General features: G+C 40.2%; 1 protein-coding gene across 1 annotated transcript; it reads right to left on the reverse strand.

The window, feature by feature from the left end:
• Positions 1-4,554: 4,554 nt before the first annotated feature.
• CEP97 (centrosomal protein 97) lies at positions 4,555-22,036 on the reverse strand. Its single transcript, XM_058018882.1, has 11 exons — positions 21,874-22,036; positions 19,540-19,682; positions 18,460-18,618; positions 17,980-18,081; positions 17,385-17,498; positions 16,367-16,533; positions 14,903-15,067; positions 13,013-13,146; positions 11,755-12,526; positions 10,667-10,742; positions 4,555-9,914 (listed from the first exon to the last, which is right to left on the reverse strand). Exons 1-11 carry the CDS (start codon positions 21,911-21,913, stop codon positions 9,219-9,221), a joined length of 2,568 nt encoding a protein of 855 aa, XP_057874865.1. The 5' UTR covers positions 21,914-22,036; the 3' UTR covers positions 4,555-9,218.
• Positions 22,037-22,105: the final 69 nt, after the last annotated feature.

Here is a 22,105-nt window from a genome sequence, read left to right on the forward strand (position 1 = left end):
ACGACGGTCCCCAGCCAAGGGAGAAGGCTCTGACACGAACCATCGCAGCTCAAACGCTGCCGGGCCTGAGGGCGAACGGAGCAGGAAACAGCAGAGGCGGCTCTTGGCCAGAGAGAAGGTTGTGGAAGGCGAGCCTGGACCCAGAGCAGCTGCAGAGGCTGAGCGGGGGATGCAGGCACGGCCCAGCACAGCCGAACCGGGCAAAGGCTGCTGCATTGGGGCAGGACTTCACTGTGCTTGATGAGAACGTGACACAGTCAGGGCTGAGCTTGGCACCCTGCACCAGAGCCGGGTGGCACTTTCAATCTGCAGGACATCTGCAATTAGTTCTATAAATACTTGTAAACATTGCTTAAGTTTGGGAATGCCAAAACACTCACCTGCCAGAAGTTCTTTGTATGAGTGCAGCTTAAGGGCTTAAGCTTATTTTTACTAAGGAATACGTGGGTTGCTTAAAACCAGAAAAAAGACAGAGCAGCTGAAATGTTCTTGTGAACACAGTATTTTAGCCATTAGAAATTGCATACTTCTGTCTTCTGCCCCAGCCATAGCTATTTTGAAGAAGTGGTTTTACCTCTTTTTCTCTCCTTTCTGCATCTTACAACAGTGGTTACCTGGTAGAGATAGAAAGCAAAATCTCAACAGGCACCAGCTTTTATTTCTATTATACACTGTAGGTCAAGAATTGAAAGCCATCTGGCTGTACAAGCAGAACACATTAAAAAGACAGTATTTTGAAAGATAATTGGTACTGATTTTTTTTTCCCTCTCGATACACAAAGTCTATCAGTTCTATAGGAGTCTCATTTCTCTTCACTCTTCCTTCATGAGCCTTGCAGCGCATCAAATTCCCTTACAAACTCTGCAGCTCAAAGTGGCAAAACTTGTGTGCTAAATGCCAAGCATTATCCATCTCTTAATATATCTGGAGTGATGTTGGGGGTGAAGGTATGGAAGGTGACAACGATGAGAAAACCTGTCACATCTGAGGAAATAGGTACTGCTATGCTAGCTTTTGCCACACTTTACATTTCACCTCCCCTCAGAGATGGGAAGTGATCCCCCACACTATTTCTCTCCATAAATTCTTCAGTTATCATTATAGTTAGTCTTGATGAAGGCCTAATAATGAATTAAATATGCCTTTCTAATCTCTAACATGGGAAGTTCTTTTGCACAGAGACCAGAAACCAATTACTCTGTGTTTGCCCCCATGCTCTACAAAAAGTCCCATGTAAAAGGCAGTTTGGGTTATTTGAGAGTCAATGGCATTAGTGAGGTCTGTTCCACCTCATCACCATGCAACATCTAAATGTCATTAGTGCCAAAAGAAATACAGCTTAAGCAGCTGTTGCTCACCTTACATCCCTCCTTGTTTATCACATCAGAAACGCTTGCCAGTTATTCTGATTTGAGCACAGAAAACTGGATAATAAAAAATAATCAGATTTCCTTATTTTTTTCCAGAATTATACGCAGTAAGATGAAGTTATGCTGGGCCCTTGGCCCCATTGCCCTTTTCTCTCTTATCTACGAAAAACAGTCAATAAAACACAGTATTTTTGATAATATATATGGGACTACTGAATCCATTCTTGATTATAGCCAAATGTTGAGGAATGTTTTGAGTTGCTCCCTGAGGCAAATTAAAACACACTTTTGTGCTGAAGTATGGTGAGATTTAACAAACAATGCAGTGGACAGTCTGCAAAGAACACAACCCACACTATTCCCTTTCCAAAGACACCTTTGATCTGTCTCCTTTTGCTATATTACCCTTGTATCTCTTCTCCAATATTTTTTCCCTTCCACAACCTTCCAGGTCTTGTACTTCTGCAGTCCTTAGAACAGCAAGTTTCACTCTCACCTTGCACACAAGTTCAGCATGGCCCCTGGTTTCAGGCAGAACTGAAATTTAACTGTTGGAAAAGCTCCTTTGCTGAGCTGGTGCCATCAGATGGTTTTCACATCATCTAATGCTTTAAAGGGATAACACTTTTGTTAGAAGAATCATCCTACAGCTTCCTCAAGTCCTTTTCCAAAAGGTTACAGAGAAGCTTTCCTAGAGGCATCAGCCTTTCCATGAACCTGCCCCAAGCAGCTGTGCTGCATTCCCACTCCAGGGACAGGCAGGAAGGAACACAGGTTTCCATTTCTTCCAGGTGGCTCTGCTTACCTTTGGGACTAAGAGAACCTCTTCCTGGTCTTTTTTTCTTCTTCTCCACCAGAAAATGGACATGGCCACAGCCATCTCAGCCAGGGGCTGCCCAGAATAGCTCCTGCCAGTTTAACACTAACATTGCTACACCAAAGGAAGGACAGCATCAGGCAGCTAGGAATATGAGCAGCTTGTCTGTCCTACTAGTAAAATAAAACCTAGTTCATGTGTTTAACAATTTCCCTATCTGTGAGTAAAGCCAAAGAATCAGAGACCAACAGGAAAGCCAAGCTGCTGTCAAGCTACTGAGCCTGGGAATGAGCAAGCTGCAATGAGGAGAGGACAAGTGCATCTCTGCCCTGGAGAGCTCAACAGTACAAGACAGCTGGAGAGCCAGTCTGGAAAACATGGGCTCCAATACCACAGGCATTTGCCCAAAACTTCAGGTTGAAGGGGCTGTAGGAACTACTGATGGAAAGAAGAAAAGTGAATCCTGGTTGTGGAGTTCCTCAGTGTCTCCTGTTTCTCCCCAGGTCCCACAGGCTCTAAGGCATAAGCAGCAGTGAGCTGCTCAGCACATTTTCCATGCACTTCCCACACCAGAACACATGCTGCTAATGCTCAGGGGACTGGATAACTTCAGCTGGTGTAACAATGGATAGGAAGAGATTTCCCAAAGGCTGCTGCTTGAATGCAGTTAGTTTAGCACAAGGCTAAGCAAACATCCCTGACTGCTAGACTGCTCAGTACATTGTCTGAGAATTGTTAGGCTTCTCTAATGGTTTATGGCTTTCAGTCCAACAATGTGCCAGATTTTACATTTTCCAGAGCATTCTTTATGATCACAAGCTTCTCAATTTTCACAGTTTAAATCATCTTAAAAGTCAGAGGCAACTTGTTTGGTTTGGGCATCCTGAGCACAATTTTCTGATATTCCTTCCCTTGGTGAATATCATCTTGCACACATCAGAAGGAGCAGCTACACTGGTTGTGGGTGGAATAGAGGTAATTTTCTTCACAGTGGCTACAGTAGGTCTGTGTTTGACTGTGCTGGAAACTGTGATAATATGGGGCAGTTTTAGCTACTGCTGAGCAGTGCTTACAGAGCCAAGGGCTTTCCTGCCTCTCACACCACCCCACCAATGAGTGGGCTGGGTGGTCTCAGCATAGATAAGGATTTCAGCCCATAAAATGAAAAGTGACTATTTCCATTTGATCAAAATGGGCCCATCCACTAGTCATCCCTTTATTTTCCAAATCTAGCCAAAGATTTTAAGGTCTGATCTTATTACAAATATAAATAAAAGCCAGAGACAAGAGTGAACTTCAACCTGAGTCCCTGAAGTGCTATGGTGACTATCCCTACAACACACAGCATTTAAAACTTACTAGTACAGCTTTAAGGCCTTTAAAAGAAAAGGACACTGCTCTTCTTTTTTCATACCTGAAGTGGAGTTACTTTAGCTATGCCTATTCTTGTTTTTCAAATAGAGTCCTAGAATGAGGTGGAAGGGAACTTAAAGATCACCTGATTCCCATTCCCTTACCACAGGCAGGGGCATTCCTGCCCATGGCAGAAACCAGACCAGATTGCTCAGTGCCCCATCCAACCTGGCCTTGAACACTTCCAGGGGTGGGGTATTCATTTCTCTGGGCTACCTGTTCCAGTGCCTCACCACCTTAACAGTAAATATAGAAGAGTCCCACTTAAAAAAAAATAAAAAATCTTTGGTGTCATGAAGTAGAAACACATAGTAAAGAGTTTAAAAAGTCTACAAACCACATGTTACAAGTTGAGTGAAAACAAAGTTAGTTATGTTGTTTCAGTTTTGTTATTGTTGTATTTTTTTTTACCTTTGAGAGAATTGTGTTGCAGTAAAACATGACTTTCATGTATATCTGAACTCTTCAACTGTTTCTTTTTGTTAAAGCCTAAAAGATGTTTAATTAGCCTTCATTTGTTTAAGACAAGAGCAGCTGTCTGACCAAACCAAGAGAGGCAACACCACACATTGCTATTGTGCTTCTGAATTCTCTCTCTAGAAAACTCTGTACAGAACACTGCCACATCTTTGAATTCAAACACAGCAAGTAATTAAGAGCACAAAAGAGGGCCAGCACTGGAAACAAAGGGCTGCAAATCACAAAGACCAATTTCAGAGTCGTTGGTGAACTCATTTCACGTACCCTACTACACTCTTACTGTCCTAGGCATGGAGCAGTGGCCATCAGATGTCTCAGCTGTGCCGAGGAAAAAAATGCCAATGCTTATCTTGCCATCACTCGCTTTCTATTCCTGAGCTTCCCATGTCCAGGAGAGCTCTTCAATTGTAAGATTATTACTATAGTCATAAAAGTCAATATAAGGTACACCTTAAAATTTTCAATAAATGTACAAATCATTTATTTAAAATTCAAAACTCAGCAATACAAACAAAATACTTAAGAAACAATAAATGCAAATTGTAAACACTTATAGAAAATATATGAACTGTACCAATTTAACCACCCACCATTCTTCACAGAAAACAGCAAGAAATAGAGAGACAAACCAATACCCAATTGTTCTTTTCTTCTCAATTTCTAGTTTAGAGGTAGAATACCACTGTGAAGTCTCAAAAAAATTAATTCAGTAGAATTATGCTACAAATAAATTTGGCCCATATACTTATAAACGTAATGAAGCCAGAAAAAAAGATTCTTACTGAGAGGTCTTGCACAATAAAATTTGGCATGGCACTTTCCCAGAGATAAAGCACCTTTCCTGATAAATACTGGTTTATGTTCTTGCAAGAAAGGGATCCTGTGCTTTTTCCATTACTGACAAAGAAAACATTTAAAAATAGACAGACCAACTTTTTGGTAGGCATATAGAAAGCAAGTGTTTCTCAGTAACTTGTCCTAGAAAGCTAATCTGGGAAAAAAAGAAGTGTAACTATTAAAAGAAGACATTTTGAAAGACTTTATGAATACTTGATGCATACTCATTAGGGTGGCACGTCCTCAAGGGGGAAGGGGGGAAACTTAATACAAGAGGAGAGGAAAAAAGCAGGAAAGTGTCTTTTCCACGAGCAGGGAACTGACCGGTTTTTACTTTTTTTGTCATTTAGTCAGTTTCCCCTAACTGCTACAATTTTATCCTCTCAGGAAAAAGTGTATCTATGTGAGACACACGAGAACACCAAGTGCAGTAAAAATTACCCAGGTAATCTCAAAGGAACATATATTCCATTTTTGTTCATCAGATAACCTGCTACAAGTAGAAACAAAAATTGGAATTCTTCAGACAATATATACAAAAATCATTAAAAAAAAAAGCAGGAACAGTTTGCAAGCTCAAATACAAACATTATTCAGAAAAAAACCAACTTTTTAATATAGAGACTGGCTGCTAAGTGCATTATTTAAACTGCTGCATGCAAATAGTGGAATCTATGGTTGTTTAAGAAACTTAACTATCAACAACTGTTAGGCTTCTGCAATTTAGTTTAGCAAGGATTTTCTCAAGTATTTGCTGAAGGACATTTGTGGTTTAGAAGCAGCAAAATAAAATTTGCAGTCTTAATGCCTTCTTGCATTATGGTATATAGAAGTACTTGTCCCAGCCTTCAGAAAAAGAGGAAAAAGTAATTTCTACCACAGACTAGCTAAAAACAGGCCTTCATGTGCCAGCTACCTCATTTGGGGCAAAACTACTTGTGTGGTGCAGTTTAAATAGCCTAAGATATATTTATCTGATTTTCCTGAAGCAAATTAAAGAAGCATTTCAACTGTACTCACAGCAGAGCTGGCAACATCACCTGGCAAATAACCAAGGGATCTCTCCCACTAACACTGGAGGATGAGCCCAGGACAAAACACAAGAGATAAGCTTTTCTTCTACAAAGTACATTCTTCTGCTGATCATGAAGCCTTTCAAAAGGAAAGAATACAATATTAACACAGCAAAGTTTCAGATCTATTTTAGGCCTTCCAATTTCTTTATGAAATTTCCATCACCTCCAAAGGAAAACTGCATCCCTATCCAGCTAAAAGAATATTGCACACCTAGATTAAGGAAACTTACTTAAACAAAGATGAGTAAACGCTAAGCCATATATTAAACTATGATACTTCCACATCATGATTTTTTGAGAGTTCAAAACAGGGCTGAAAGAAGACAATTTAAGTATACATTCAGTTTTACTCCTTATTTTTCCACTGTATCCCTCATTATGTCTTTCCCTGTATGTATTTTAATGGTCAGGATGAAAATATTTTCTGTATATACAAACTAATTACATTTAACCCTGTAAAAACTAATCCAAAAACTTCACCATTCTTTGATTTCTCTGTATTTAGGCAACTCATCTTCTACACATGCAAGATACTTTTCAGAACATTAGAGAAAAACTTTCTAGTATTTCACTGTTTCCCAAGTAAAAGTAAGATAAAGCTGAATATTTGTCGGTACATGCTTTGCTGTACCTGCATAAAACCATTTTTGTATATACAGGTTACACATTAATAAGGACAACAGCTGCCCTCAGCACTAGTTAAAGCAAGTTGTCTTGTCTTTGTGCTTGCAAGTTCTAACAAGAAAAGGAAATATCAAGAAACATCTAGGGCTTCCATAAAAAATTTACTTGCACCACGTTTTCCCCCTGTGACAACTCCAAAATTAAAGTTGTTTCACCTCTAAGTGCACAGCAAAAGTGACAATCCAAAACAGCCAAATACATATGCTCCCTCAGAGTCTCCAGTAAGGGAAACATTGCTATCCAGGCAGTGATCTAGTTCCTTCCAGGTCTGGCAATAAAACACTCTGCCATGGAAGAGAACTTACACCTGGCCACTGCCTCCAGAGTGCAAGATCCAGAACTGCTTCAAACACTGAAATAATTCCCTCTCTCAATCTGCAATTTGACATTTGGGGGTTTTATATAACATACTGACACTCAAAGAGCTAAGTCCTATGAACTGCAGATCCCCAGGCAAGGCAGATTTAAAGCCAAGTTCAGCACCTTCAGAGGACAAGGCTATGATCCCATGGACTCCACCCTGCTTTGCCCAGGTAAGCAGGCACTGTGACACATTAATGCACCTGTACCACTTTCAATACCCAAGCACAACTGTGCTCCAAGATCTAATTATGAATATGGTGATGCTACCAATGTGCTGTGACTACATTCAGCTAGAAGGACAGCACACTAAGGACCTACCACCTCTGCTCTTCTGGGTTTTCTTTAATGCTCCCACATATGCAAGGCACAGTCAAAGGTCAGCCTGACTGCAGAGACAGCTCTTTGGAGAAGTTGGTGCCCTAGAACTTTTGTGGGGTGGGAGAAAAAGAGATGATGGCTACTGTATACACAGAGGCAAGCTTTATTCTTCCAAGGTGAACTTCACCACTGGGAAGATGGCTGGTACAAGTCCAAAACACCATTTATGTTCTAAATAAAGGATATTTTGATGCCTCAAGCAGATACTGGCCTCATACCAAACTCCTGAGTAGTGGCAAATTTCAGCTTGGAACCAAAAGCAGACATGCAACCAAAGCTTTCACAAAAACTAAATTATTTTACATGGTAACGTGGCCATAAGAGTCCTTTTAAAAGAGTGCTAGTTGGTTTTAGGGACACCATAGCATCAGAAGTTAACCTGTGGATCCAGAGAATTACAAAAGCATATGTCTTTGTAACTGAGAAATAAACATCAGCAAACTACTGCAACACTGGGCTTTCAGTACGTGTTGCAAAATGCAACTGATCCCTGTAAATCACAACATCAACTTTTATTTCACTATTGTCCATCACAAATCACATGGCAAAACAGATTTCCCTTGTCACTGTTGATGTATACTAAGATACCTGGTAGTTTTCCATTTTTTAATGGAAAAAACCCAACATAGCAATGGCTGGCTGAGATACAAACCCCGCTGCTTTCCCAGTGTTTAAGTGGAAAGCATAGCCTAGGTATCTCAGCATATTTGCTAACAGGGAAGAAATACAACTTTTTATCCACATTTAATGAAAATGCCAACTAGTGGACATACAGGGGGAAAAAGCCCAATCAAAAACCCAACAGAGATATCAGGAAATAGTTAAGTCATGGCATTTGCTTTTAGTATTTATACCTGTAGATAAAAGTAGTTGTGATCCATCAAACTCACTGATGTCCTGAAAGCCACTGAAATCCAAATCCCACACAGACATTAGCATCCTAGTGGAGCAAAACACACCACCAAGTCTGCTGCTGCAACCCAGCAGGGCAGCCCTGGAAATGATGTTCCCAAATCACATGCTCTTCTGAAATTCTTCCTTAGTCCTGGCTGCTACTGGTTCCATTTTGAGTCTTACCTGAGAAGACAGGGAAATTCAACCCCAGGGCAAACAAAGGTCAAAGCTTGTTTGAAGCTCCCTGAGGTTACTCTCCTGAAATTCCTTGTTTCAGTGTTTATGTAAATGATCTAATTTCTTGCCAGCAGCTTCAAGTTATTTACAAAAAAGTCACTGACTCGGACACTGGTTTTCTGGAATGCATCTTTGATACCCTGACCAAGTTACTCTTGTTTAAATCAAAAGAAATCTGAAAAGCAACTTTTCATCTTACTCAGGGGGCTGTATCCCACCTATGACAGGATATACTGCCTGTATTGACTCAATTTCTTCCCATATTGTTTTCTTCTCTTTGCAAAATAAGAATTTAATCTTTCTTTGCAGGAAAAAAACAAACAAATACTTACTAACACATTCACCAAAGTGAATTCACAGCAAACACTACCACCACCACCATCCACCCACCAATCTTCAGAATTAATTTAATGGAGGCCAGTTATTAGGATACCAGTTTTATGTTTGAAAATAAAGTGCATAATGATTGTCACTGAGAACTTTGCTGATATCAGGTTAGCATAGTTAGTATGAATCCTCAGCAACATCAATAAAATAGTAATTACAACATAAATTCATAACATGAATCAGAATCTGAAACAGCACACATGAAAAGTAAGTTTTGTATAAACAGGAAGAAGAAAGAGAAAGTGAAATGGAATCCCTAGTCCTTTGTGGAAACCATCCTATTATACAGCTATCCCAACATGCAGCATCTGGAACGAAGAATCACAGTCTGTTTGCTTCCCTTCTACTATTCCTGAAGTCAGTTTGTAGCTTCCTGGTGGTATCTGACAGATTTCACCTTGGACTGGGGAGGATGTGTCTTGAGGGAGCTCTACAGAGACAGTGTCAGAGGAAGAATCTTGGCTTTCTGCTGACACAGACACTTGTAGACAGCTGCCCTCCATTTCCTCATTGCAATCTGTGTCTTCATCAGCCTCTTCCAGCTGCTGAACAGATTTTAAATACTGTTCTATCAGTCCGTTGTCCTGCCCATTACTAGAGCTCTCTTTACTTTGCCCACCCTCTCCATCTGAGCAACATGCTGAAACACAATTGCCATATTGTTTGATGGTTTCCATGGAAAGGGAGCTCTCACTTCCTTCAGCTGAGCTCTTTGCAGAGCTGCATAGTTCACTGGCACGAGCCTGATCAGCTGCAGAATGAAAGCCAGAATCTGGGAACTGCAACGAAGACTTTTCCTGGAGATCATCCTCACTAGCTGGAGCTAACAAAGCAGAACTAACAGCTGATGGGGTTTCTTGCTCCCTTGTGGATGACTGAAGAGGTGGTTTGGATAAACATAAAGTATTGGCTGAAGGGATCCCAGCACCACCTAAATTCTGCATCACTGAAAGCTGCCACTGTTGAAGGGATTTAACCTGTATAGAGAAAAATTTATTATGAAATGCAGATAAACATATTTTGATTTCTAGTGGATTTATTGCATTCAGCAACCAAGCTCTGTATAAAATCCAAGACCAAGTGACAAACAAAAGGTTTCCTGTATCATTAGGGAAATCTTATTCTTCTTACTGTGAAATCATAGCTTTTAAACCTACATGCCAAACACTAACAGAGCACAAAAGCTCCCAATTCAAGTACCTGAAGAAAAAGCAATCTGTTCTTAAAACCAGAAAGGATTTATCCATTTTTAAGAAAACAACCTTATTGTTGGAAGAAAAGCTTATTAAAAGATGTATTAACAACTTTTCTTCCTAAAAGTTGTATTAACAACTTTTGAGCTGCTCACAAGCAACACAGTTTGATACCATTTCATTTGCCATGGGCATTTACCAGACACATAATTCTTCACAGTCTTGCTTATGTTTATTTAGCTTTTCTTGCATTTTGCCTTCCTTCTCACACCAGGCCACTATTTAGTCTTTAGCAGTAAAACCAGTGTGCTTGCACTAATGTTCTGAGGGTTATTTCCCCCCACAGTATCAGTATAGCAGACAACACAGCAGTAAGAGTCTATTAAACCACTCAAATCATTGGAAAAACTGAACCATATTGACTATGTCTTCAGAATCTACAGTAAGAAATAATGTGAGTTCACACACAGGCAGATTCAAATTTGAATTCCAAATTCACATTTAAGCAGAAAAACAAAAGGACTAAAATTACTTACCTGGTTCCAAAGAAATTTGATAGCTTCCTCCTGTACAAGCCTTTGCATTTTATCTTCCTCTCTTTCTTTTCTCAGTCTGCAAGAACACACATCCAAAATTTATGCAGCTTAAATAAGCAACATTTGAGTAACAAGAGCAACAAGAACACATAAAAATGCCTACTTATATAACAGCACTTTTGAAAGATACAACACAGCCTAACATTAAGAAATTACTGCAGTCTGGCTTGCCATAAATACCCAGCTGCTGACTTGAAGTTTCTTTTTCAGTTACATTTAAATTCTGCTTCCTTTTACTGCAGCACATTTGTTGGCTTGGCAATAATGTGTCTTTTTGTAAACTGAACTCCAGCTCTTATTTTTTCCTGCACAACTATCAGCCCCCCACACACCAAACAGTACTTCTTCATTTCAAATTATGCTGTCCCACTGATGTATGGATGGAGTATGATGTGTAAGCATTGGGAGTTTCTAGAGGTTCACTGAGCACTCAATTTATACAGCTTTTGTCACTTGTGAGAGTGAAGAAAAAGAGCCTGTCAGACTGACTGATCCAGGCTGATCCAGAAAGATATTAACTAAATCTAGAATTTTTGGCTTACAAATTGAGGAACTTTGACCATGATTTCTCCAAACATGAATTCACAGGATCAAAAATTAAAACAGAACCAAACACAGTCACATTTTAAAATTGTATCACACAAGGTAGAGGAAATTCTTGCTTTTACCAGCAACAGAATAACGGGTCCCAATATGGACACTTCATTTATAGACTAATTGTGAGGAGACAAATTTAAAAAATCCCACTCAGCAATTTCTATTTTGAAATATGCAAGTCCTGCTAAAATAGAAATAGAAAAATGTGTTCTAACCCAATCCACTTATAGAAGGCACTCGGAGAGTATGAATAGCCATGTGCAAAACTGTGCTTACCTTACAGGAAGTGATCCTGTAATGTAATCACTTTTATGTTTCTGATGCTAGGTTCTACTGTGAGTAGTTATATCATCTATATCTGATCTGAAATACTCTGGAATGGTAGCTCTATTCAGACAGACTTGCAAATACACAGCATGACCTCAACTTACTTTTCTATTTCAGCTGTTAAATAAATGATGTGCTGCTGCATTCTGTGTAGGCGAATTTCATTCCGCACTTCCTTGGCTTGAGGATGGTGGTTCCTGGTATAAAATCCTCTCCAGGAAGCCTGGAGCTTGGTAGCTGCCTCACTCATCCTTTGCAGCTCAGCTGCACCTCCATCAGCTGGTGCTGCACCTTGCCCAGCCAGTGAAGCAGACCTTTCTTCTGTCACCTGCTCAGGACCAAGAGTTTTTACTCCTGACTCAGCACCTAGCGAGGTGCTGGGGTGACTGTGCCGAACTTGGCCTTCAGCAGCCCCTAAACAGTGGCCAGTCCTTGCAGCCAGGCCAGCTGTCACCAGCTCAGGAGCAGCCACCTGCTGGATTTCTTTGATATTCTCTTGGGTTTCCACACTTCCTGCTGCTCTATTAGGGTGCTCTCCTGTAACAGACACAGCTTCCTGCTTTTTAGTTGTTTCCCTTCTATTAATATCTCTCACACCTTCAATCACTGCATCATCATCATCTTCTAGGCTCACATTCATTCCATGTAGCTTCAGGTCTGAAGCAGGAGACACTGGAGACAATCCTGAAGCAACTGGCATGAAAGTAGACTCTGAGGATAAAAGGCTGCTGTTTAGTTTGTCTTCATCTGTCTGTACATCTTCGAGGTGTAGCTCCTTGGAAAAGCTTCTTTCATGAAGAAAAGTGTTCTTTACTGCATAGGAATGATCATTGCTTGCACTTGGTCCAACCCAAGAATTCCTCTGGATGACAGGTTCTAGATAGGCAGAAAGGCACATTATAGAGTATTTGAGTAATATGAATAGTTTGTTTAATTCATAGGGATTCCCAATTTGGTTTTGACAGTTAGCACCTGGTGGGTAAGATGATCTAACATGTTAGTAACAATGAGCATTATTTCTGTATCAGGACAATATTTACCACAGTAACATCCAAACACTGGGTGCAAGAAATTGCACAAACTGCACTTCCTTAGAGAATAAGCTGGTACAAAATGCCAAAGTCAAAGTAGTAGCTCTCATTTTGTCGGATTGGGTTTTTAACCTAACAGCCAGACACAAACAAGCATGGACTGGAATTTTTTTTTGAAACAATCTACAACTTCAGTTGAGAAAATAGAAGATCAATAAAATAAAACAATAACAGGGTCTTGTTCTGAAATTCCTTCCACAAAGTTACCTATGTTCAAAAGAAAAATATTTATTTCCACAGGTTAGATCACAGGAGTAGACAAGCCACTTACCCTTTTCAAGAACCATCTGTGATGGCTGGGCCTGGGCACTGTGTTCATGAGCAACTGGCACTGCCTTGCTGGGAGCAGCAAATGTCCGTGGTTCCTCATTTTGGTTTTCATGCATCAACTGCCTCTGGTGGAGTCTAAACACAGAGTGCCAACAACAGATTTTGTGCTTTATTTAAACTTTCTTTTGTACAGAAAACATCTAAAAGAAACTATGAGCTATTTCAAAAGAAACAAGTGATCAAAACATTCTAAAGGAGAGGCTTGTTATGCAGACTCCTATATACACAAGACACTCACAAAGGAGGAAATTGCAGTCTTTTCCTGCTCCCCTTCCTCCAGCCCCTCTTTCTTCATTACATGTTAAAAAAAAAAAAAACAAACAAAAGAAACCCCACCAAACAAACAAAAAAATCCCAAAAAATCTACCAAATAAAAATGAAAAAAAAGCCCAACATGCAGTTCTGACTATAAACTGAAAACCATGAGGTATGTCTACATATGAAGAAGGTATGAAAATATTTTTAGTTTGTAAAGTGGAATACATTATATGTGTAGGTATAGAGGAGTTTGAGGAATCGTGGGAGTATCTTTTACATTTCAAAGTAAGTGAATCAAGGTGCTCCTGTTACTAACAGCCCAACATCCTAGTACAAATCAACAAATATTGCCACAAAAAAAACCATCATCCTTTACAAACTCAGAGAACACACAGGTTGTCTCAGCCCAGCTAAATTAGAAGCTCAGGAGACAGAGGACAAAGTCAAACTGTCCTATAAACCATATATGCATGTGTATATATAATACAGGTGAAGGTTTGGGGGGATTGCTTTTTCTACTAGGGCTTTTTTGGCTTGGCTGTTGAGGGCTTTTTTTTAATTTTTGAAGAGTTCTATTCAACAGAACAACTTCCTGGATTTTCCCTAGAAAGATGTGAATGCTAGAGCACTTAGCTAGAGATTCCAAGGTCAAGATGCCTTGACTGCACCTTCTCCTCAGAAACAGCTAAAACATTTCCATCATTTCCTCCTGGAGATCAATCTACACTTGCAAAGTGGGCAGTAACTCCTAGATGCTTCCAAGTTTCTAGTCCTTCTTCTGAGATATCCTTCTGCTAACAACAACACTTTTGTTGCTCAGCCTTTTAACCACACTATGCCACTTAGGTAGCCTGCTCCTGGCAGCTGAATTTTCTGCTCTATCTGCAAGAAAAAGTTTGTCAATAGGTCCTGGGGAACAGAATAACCTGTATTGCTTTGTTTTCTGGCTTCTAACCACAATTAGCTCACCTTCACATGGACAAGAAACACACCATGATAACTCTACTCATCTATTTGCACAGACCTTAGCAACACAGCTACTGCTGGTAGAGCCAGAGGCTCTCCTCTGCTGACAGACCTCAGATGCCAGATACAGATGGACAAATGCATCATTGGGAACAGTGCCCCCCAAAGGACAACTAACTTTAAAACCAAGAAAGAACATCTCAACAATAAAAAAGTGGCTAACACACCAGTGTACCACAACAGTCCTCATTTACAATTAGAACAAAAGCTAAGCTCCTTTTTGAAGTTTTCATCATTTTTTTGTGTGGCAATAGAAAGAAAAATCACAGTTCTAACACGAATTACTTTCAGTGTCCTACAAAGCACAGGCTGAAAAATACAAAGGAATTTTCCCCTAGTTGGCCCAGAAAGCACAAAAACACTCCTGCTGCTGCTGCCCTGCCTCTCAATCCCATCTAGGACACATCCTGTACTTTCGTGGCACTTTGCATCTCCAGCCCTCACTGCTACTTTGAAATACTTAAAATGAAATCTTACCACATCTAACACATCAGATACATAATTATGTTCTCCATTACATTCTCTAAGAAAGAAACTAAATTCTCACCTTTGCTTACTCAGTATTTTTTCCAGTTTGGCATCCTCTTCAGTCTGGAGTCCATATACAGATGTGAGAGGACAAACATTAGCCAAGTACTGAACTAGCTGAACATGCTGCCCAGGTCGAAATGACCTTCCCTTCCCTTGACTGTAGAGCCATTCTGCTTTCAAGCTGTTAGGAAGGGGGAAAATGGTTTAATAAATGGCATCTTTAATAAACAGCATAGAAACAGTAACTCTGTTTTCACTACAGTTCTTCTAGTGAGTACCAAAGAGCTAATCAACAAATCTAAGCAAGATTTGGAACATATGCAATGCCCAGGTAAGAGCCTGTAAGACTGGCTCAGCAATTCTCTTCTTCTATATCAAAACTTGCTTTCATTTCTATTCCTTCTTCAGATTCCACATTCAAAAATCTTTCTGCCAAGCACACATATCTGTGAGACTTTCTTGTCAAACTTTCATCCTTCCCAACAGCCAGGGAAACTGGCAATGTCATTATCAGAACAATGAATAATGTACTAATTCACTTAAGCATCGATGAAACAAAAAAGAAAAAACCCACTTGTCCAAAACTGTGCATCTCTGCTTTGTGTGTTATCTTTGGGCACTGAAAACACATCTGTCTCAATGAACTTATCAGCAAAGCTTCCACAGAAACAGAAGTTCACAAAAACATGTAAAACAGACACAGAGAGCACATATTCCTAAAAAGTATTCAACAAGTCTGTTTTAAAAATTAATTTCTGCCTGAGATTCTTTAATATAATACACCTACATGTAATAATATAGATAATACAGAACATCTCATGAAAAAGAAGTCTAGAATTCCAACAGGCAACTTTCCTGGAAAGTCATAGCAGATTATGGTGAAACAGAAATAGAATTGGTTCACCTCTGACCAAAAGAAAGGCACCTTTTAATTTTAGTAACAGGGTAAAAAGGACATTAATGTCCTAGGATATGTGAGTGTCCTGGACTGGAATGTGCTTATACTGGATAATATTTATGCTTGGACTGTTCTGATGTCAAGAACTTTGTCATGCAGATATCATAGTGACATAATGAGCACAGTGATACAGAAAAAAGTGATTTGAGCAAAATAATATTTAACTAATTGATAACAAAAAAAAGCCAAATGTAGAAATGCACACACAAATCATGCTTATATAAGGGCAAGTTTGAGCTTCCCCAAGACAAAAGCTTTAACTCCTGCTGATTGTCACATTCTGCAAAGTCAAAGAGGCCGCAAAGAAGGGGTACCAGACTCTGATGAACTGCTACCACAGTTTTGCTTTGTAGAAGTGCTTCTGTGATTTGAGCAACAAAACAAAAGCTTAACTTCATACTTCTGTCTAAGCTAACTAAATAATAATTCCAGTGTAACAGATGAAAAATTTAGCTAAAGCAATTTTAGCTTAGCCAAACTTCACATATTAATTTTAGAGATTTAATAATATTATTATGTCACCTTTCCTTCTGAGAGATCACATATCCATCAAGAACTTTAAGGTTCAGACACCAGCTGACAATATAAGGCCTGTAGTCAAAGCCAGGGACAGAAGGTGTGGCCATCACACAAGGATTGTTCATAATTGACAGCTGCTCCAAGTGGTGAAGAGAGGCCAGGAAAGAAACCTTGAGAAAACAAAATACATTTGTTAACTGAGAAACACATTCCACATTTCTCCTAACTACAGCTGGACAACTTGTGTAAAACAACTGAATGACAAATAAATCAAAAATCACATTTGATTTTTGAACACTGCAATTTCCCAATGATTCTTCTGTAAATGCTATTAGTCCTTGGAAAGTATTACCTTCTCTTAAAATTTGGGAATGGGGCTTTATGTATAGAAAGATGTAGTATGAGTCCAGTTTACTACAACAGCTATTGGATTTTGAAAACAAACAAAGAAAAAAAAATAGGCAAGCCAAAAAGCTGGAGAAACCCTGCCCTGTTTTGAAGAGAAATTATTACCAAAACATTTTATTCCAACATGAAATCCCAACCAAGAGTTTTGGCTGCTACTTATAATAAATCAAACAAACAAAACAATAAAGACAAAAGTCACAGGCAGATTATTTGTTTCTCTTACACAGTTTGAAAAATAGGTCAGTGGCAACAAGTGCAATTCAAACCTCTGTTCTAATCCCAGCAGCTGCAGGAGCTCTCTGCAGCATTTAGTCAGCTCAGCTTTCAACTTTCAGACAATTAGAAAAGGTTGGGCCTAAAAGTGTTTCATTCAACATCCTTGAATAAAAAAAACATAACAGAAAAAGGCAAATTTCTTTCCAGACTAAATTTTAGAAGACACCACTAGCTCGTGCAGCTAATGCAAATATGGTTATTACATATAAACAATTAAAATATTATAAGTTGGGTTGTTTCAAAGAGAGCCCATTCTCAGTTACAATCTCAAAAAAATTGTTCCACTTCCTTCTTTCAGTTTACCTAAAGACAAGGTGATCTATCTTCTATATCTTACCTCATTTAAGTCTCTGATTTCATTTTCTGCCAAAGAAAAAACAGTCAAACTCTGAGGTAGGCAAGCAGGGGCAGGGCGAAGTGAAGTTATAATATTTCCATGCAGCAACAGAGTCTATAAAATAAAAACACATGATGAACACACGATGAAATGAATGCTTGATCAGAACCCACAGATTGCTTTTCCAGGCATCACCTGAAACACATTGCAAAAGAAGGATAAGTAAGACTTTCTGGTCACAGTTACCAAAAAAAGTATTTGGAAACATTTTTCTCTACAGCATGCATGTTGGAAGAGTTAGAAGTATGTTTTTGATTCGTGATAGGATAAGACAACAAAGAGTTATGAAGAAGATATCATCACCATCATATCTTTATCAAAATCATTAGAGTGGCTATAGAAAAATCACTGCCTCAGCTCCTGCAACTTCAAAACAAGGAAGAGAACATTTACACACTTCTCTCTAGAAATTACATTTAATGAATTAAAATGCTCTAAGAGCTAGTGTTCAAAGAGTGAATGTCTAAAGGCAGCAATTTTCAAAGCAGATTTCTTTCTGTACAGAATGCATTAAAAACAGAGATAGAACACCTACCTTCAGTGAGGTAAGCTTGGAGAGATCACCTAACTGAGCTATGTTATTGTCTGACAGATCAAGATGCTGAAGACACAGACAGGAATTGACTTGTTCGATGGCCTACAAAAATAAAGAAATCAGTTACTCACAGTAACCCTTTTTTAGCTACTAAATAAAACCAGGTATCAATAACTATAAATTCTTTTGAAGGATAAAAAACCAGTAGCTAAGTAACCCAAAATAAACACCATATTTTAATACAATTGTATTTTAAAGATAATAATTTTGGAGACTACTTCCTTACTTGCATTTCATTTTGATATGAAACCTTTCATTTTTTCCTAGACAACTCCGAAAGCTGCCATCTTCTATTTCATAAGCCAGTAGACACAAAATAGTAACATTGTTCCAATCAAAACATACTCAGATTTCTTTGCAGCATGTTCCAAATTTCTACAACAAAAGATTCTGGTAAATGCAACAGAGTGAATACTTTACCTTAATGTTATTTCCTGCCAAATTCAGCCATTCCAGGTGCACCAAATCCTTCAGCCCTTCCACATACCCAATACTATTATGAGGCAAGTTGAGCACTCTGAGCTTGGTCAGTTTTGCCACACCCATCATTCGCACCAGCCGGTTGTTGGCCACAGAGAGCTGCAGATGGACACACAAAATAAACAGTTTTAACTAGCAGACAGAGTAAGGTCTTACTTCTAGTAGTTAAAAATCTACTCCAACAGATACTTGTTCAGTCTACATATTTCATTTCAAGTAAATGACACAGACAAAAAACCTGCAAGAGCCAGGAAATAAATTGATCAAAGAACATGAGTCCTCACAGCTCACTCCACAAACTTAAGAGGAAATTCTCCTAGCAACAGCTAAATAAAGGAAAAAGAACGAGGAATTGTGTCATATGAAAATAAGGTTGTAATAGCAGAACTGCCAATTCATTGTGCAAATTGTTGCCCCATTCCTGGTGTAAAATTGTACTTACTGTCAATATGGCAGAGGACAAAATGTATTTCACACAATTCTCAGACAGGTCCTGTGCTAAGAGGACTGTAAACCACAAAGTTTTTAAAGGGTAAATCCTGACTAGACACACACTTCAGTAACAAGATCACCAAGCTGGCAGCGTGGTGAAGGTTTGTTGTAGCAACAAACCCCACCTCTGCCAACTCAGTGTAGCTGGCCTGTAAAAGTTATCAGGCAGCCTCGAGTCTATCCAGAAGGACTTTCAGTGATAATACAAAATTATTTTTAATGTTACAAAGCCCATGTACTCAAAAGCTAAGAAGTATCAAAATTTGAGTTATCAGTGACTTTTCTAAGTGTTCTTATCATGTCCCTCCCCCATTAGGATTTACTTAGCTCATTTTTAGTTACAGCCCCCTCCACTATCAACTGCAGACCTCCACTGATGGCAAAGCTTTCTACTTCAGCCAGCCATCATTTATTTTCCTGTGAAGACAGTAACTTCTAGCTTACTTCAATAACATAATAGTGCCTGAAGGCAGAAGATGCATCATAGCACCATTATTTGATAACAATTTCAAATCAAGCAATACTGACCTGCATCAGATTCCTGCATTTTTCCAAGTGTTCCAATTTAATTATCTGATTTTTGTCCAGAATCAGAGTCTGAGTATCAGCATCACAGGGCAAGGTTGGACCCAGCTTTTGCAATCCTTGACCTGAGCAGTTGACTATCAAGCCTTAGAATAAAAAGGAGAAAAAAACAACAAAAAAAGCACCATAAAGTTTATATGTGAGAACATGTTCTGGAAAAGCAACGCAAAATAAAAAGATTTGTTTTATAATTGATGCAGATAATTTGGAAAAACAGATTAACTTTCTTTTCCATGTAAAACTGAAGCAAATGACTTCAGCTTACACTTTAAGAGTAACTGATCCATTTACTGAAAGATACACATATACCAGACACTGTCCCACTTAGGAACTCTGGCAGAATTCTGGGAAAGTCACAAAAATCCTTTGAAGTGAGATGCAGCAAAATTCTGGTAGCTAAATTTAAAGGTGCGATCCTCAAAACCCCAAATTTCAAAAGAACCTAAATTTAAAAATTCTTCAGAGAATTTAAGTTTTGAGCAGCTTGACAACTAACTATGTGTAAGTATTCTATCTAAACTAAGAAGCCACTCATGCAGCCACACTACAGTACTGGGGCACTGGGAAGAACAAACTAAATGGGCTAGCACACCATTTACTTAATACAACACAAAATTCAAATGTCCTATGCCAAAAGGGTCACTACATAAAGTTAAAAGGCAAACATTTGCCATCTACAGGGAGCCTGAATCACTGGGTACCCAAAGTGACACCTGAGAGTTGTAATAATTTTCATACATTGAGCCTCTGCTGTGTATTTGATGTACAAACATCACTGTAGTGCTTCGTGTTCTCTTAATATCTGTTCAGTAAACAATGCTTCCTTTTTCAGCAACATATCCCAAATAGTGTTCTCACTCGAATATGACTCTCATATTAATAGTACAGTTTATAGTTTTTAGGGTTTAGTTACACTACGGATAGAGACAAACATTTTTTGTGTACTATTTTGTCAGCTAGAGAACATGCATTTCTAAAGAAGATGTCTGATGACATTTATTATATTCCCATTTTTTTTTAAATCCACAGTTGCCCCAAGAGCTTTGGAGAGCAGCAAGGCAGAGCCAGCAATCATCACACTCCTGTCTATGCACATTCAGGGAGAAAGTATCACTTGTCTCTCACTCAAGCAGTCACTCCTACAACTGCTTGATCACTTTAATTGACCAGACAAACTTTGTATCTGCTCATTTATCCAAGGGTTTGTTACAAAAATCCACAACTGGCCCCTCCAACCTAGGAGAGAGGCAAGGACCCACAGTACAGAATTGCAAGAGTAATCCTTTTATTTATGCACGAGGTGTCCCATTCAAACTGGGGCACTCAGAATGTGGCTTTACACACAGTTCTCATAGATTTCCAACATTCAAGTATAACATGATCCAACTGCTACTTAACACACACAACTATTTGCAAAGAACCTGTATTTCTATGGCAACACCATCCACCTGCTTTGCTATTGAACTGCACATCCCTGCAGTCAGACTTGCTGTAACCACTTCTCCATGATGCTGACAAAGGAAGGTTTTCACACAGGTGTTAAACGACCTGGGGTGCTGGCATTATCTCCCTGTCTGGGGTATCCTTTATGAGCACATTCAAGACTCAGAGAAACACAGGTCCTTCTTTCAATATCGAATGTTCTTCTCCTTGCAACAAGCTTTAGCTTGCTTGCTTAAGCATGGCAGTTCAGTATACAGCATGAATTATATATACACGTGGAACTCTACCAAATTAATATGATTCCATTCTATAAAGACTCATTGATATAATGAGATCTATACGAGATTTTCCTAATAGGCTTTCAGGACCCAGGAAAACATTTCAAAATCGCTTATTTCTCGTTTGGCAGGAACCAAGGAGCTACACCCTCAGAAGTGGCGCTGTCCCCAAGACTCCTCAGCCCTCCCCTCTAGGGAAAACGGGCCCTATATCATTCAAACCCTGGCCTATAAAGGCTCTACAAGGCTGCGGGACCCTCCAGCACGATGGACAGTGCCCGTCCTGCCCCGAGCCAGCGGCGCTCCTCAGGGCGGGAAGCGGTGCCCGCGGCGCCCCCCTCGCCCCGCGCTGTCCCGGCCGCCTCCAGCCCGCGGGGCCCTCGGGGGCCGCCTGGCAGCGGGGGCACCGGAGCGGCCGAGCCGGCCCCGAGAGGAGGGGGCGCCGCCGCCTCCACAGCGCCGAGCCCCCCGCACCCCTCCGAGCGCCCACAGCGCTTTTCGGGACCCGCAGCCCCCAACATCGCGGCCCCCGGCACCCGCCCGGGGCTGCCCTTACCGGCTCCGGCCGCCTCATCCCCCGCCCCGGCCGCCGCCATGCCCCGCGCTTGACAACACCGCCAGGCAACGGAGCGCCGATGGGCCGGGCCGGGCCGCTATGGGAGCGCCGCGCCCTTTATGCTGGCTAGAGCGGCGGGTCCCGCGGCCGGGGCTGCGCCGGGGAAGCCCGGCCCGGTGAGCTCCGCGAAGCCGCCGCGGTGCGGCCGGGGCGGGGCGGGGCGGTGCTGCCG

Source organism: Melospiza georgiana, chromosome 2 (assembly GCF_028018845.1).
Source record: "Melospiza georgiana isolate bMelGeo1 chromosome 2, bMelGeo1.pri, whole genome shotgun sequence".
In the NCBI taxonomy this organism is placed as follows: Eukaryota; Metazoa; Chordata; class Aves; order Passeriformes; family Passerellidae; genus Melospiza; species Melospiza georgiana.

Bases quoted from the DNA above. Each gene is read 5' to 3' on its own strand.
- CEP97 (XM_058018882.1), bottom strand. From the start codon at position 21,913: ATGGCGGCGGCCGGGGCGGGGGATGAGGCGGCCGGAGCCG. The intron at 17,499-17,979 runs GTAGGTGTTCTA...TTTATTTTATAG, and splicing joins CCAAGCTTACCTCACTGAAG to ACTCTGTTGCTGCATGGAAA. The intron at 12,527-13,012 runs GTAAGTGGCTTG...CTGCCTATCTAG, and splicing joins ACAGATGGTTCTTGAAAAGG to AACCTGTCATCCAGAGGAAT.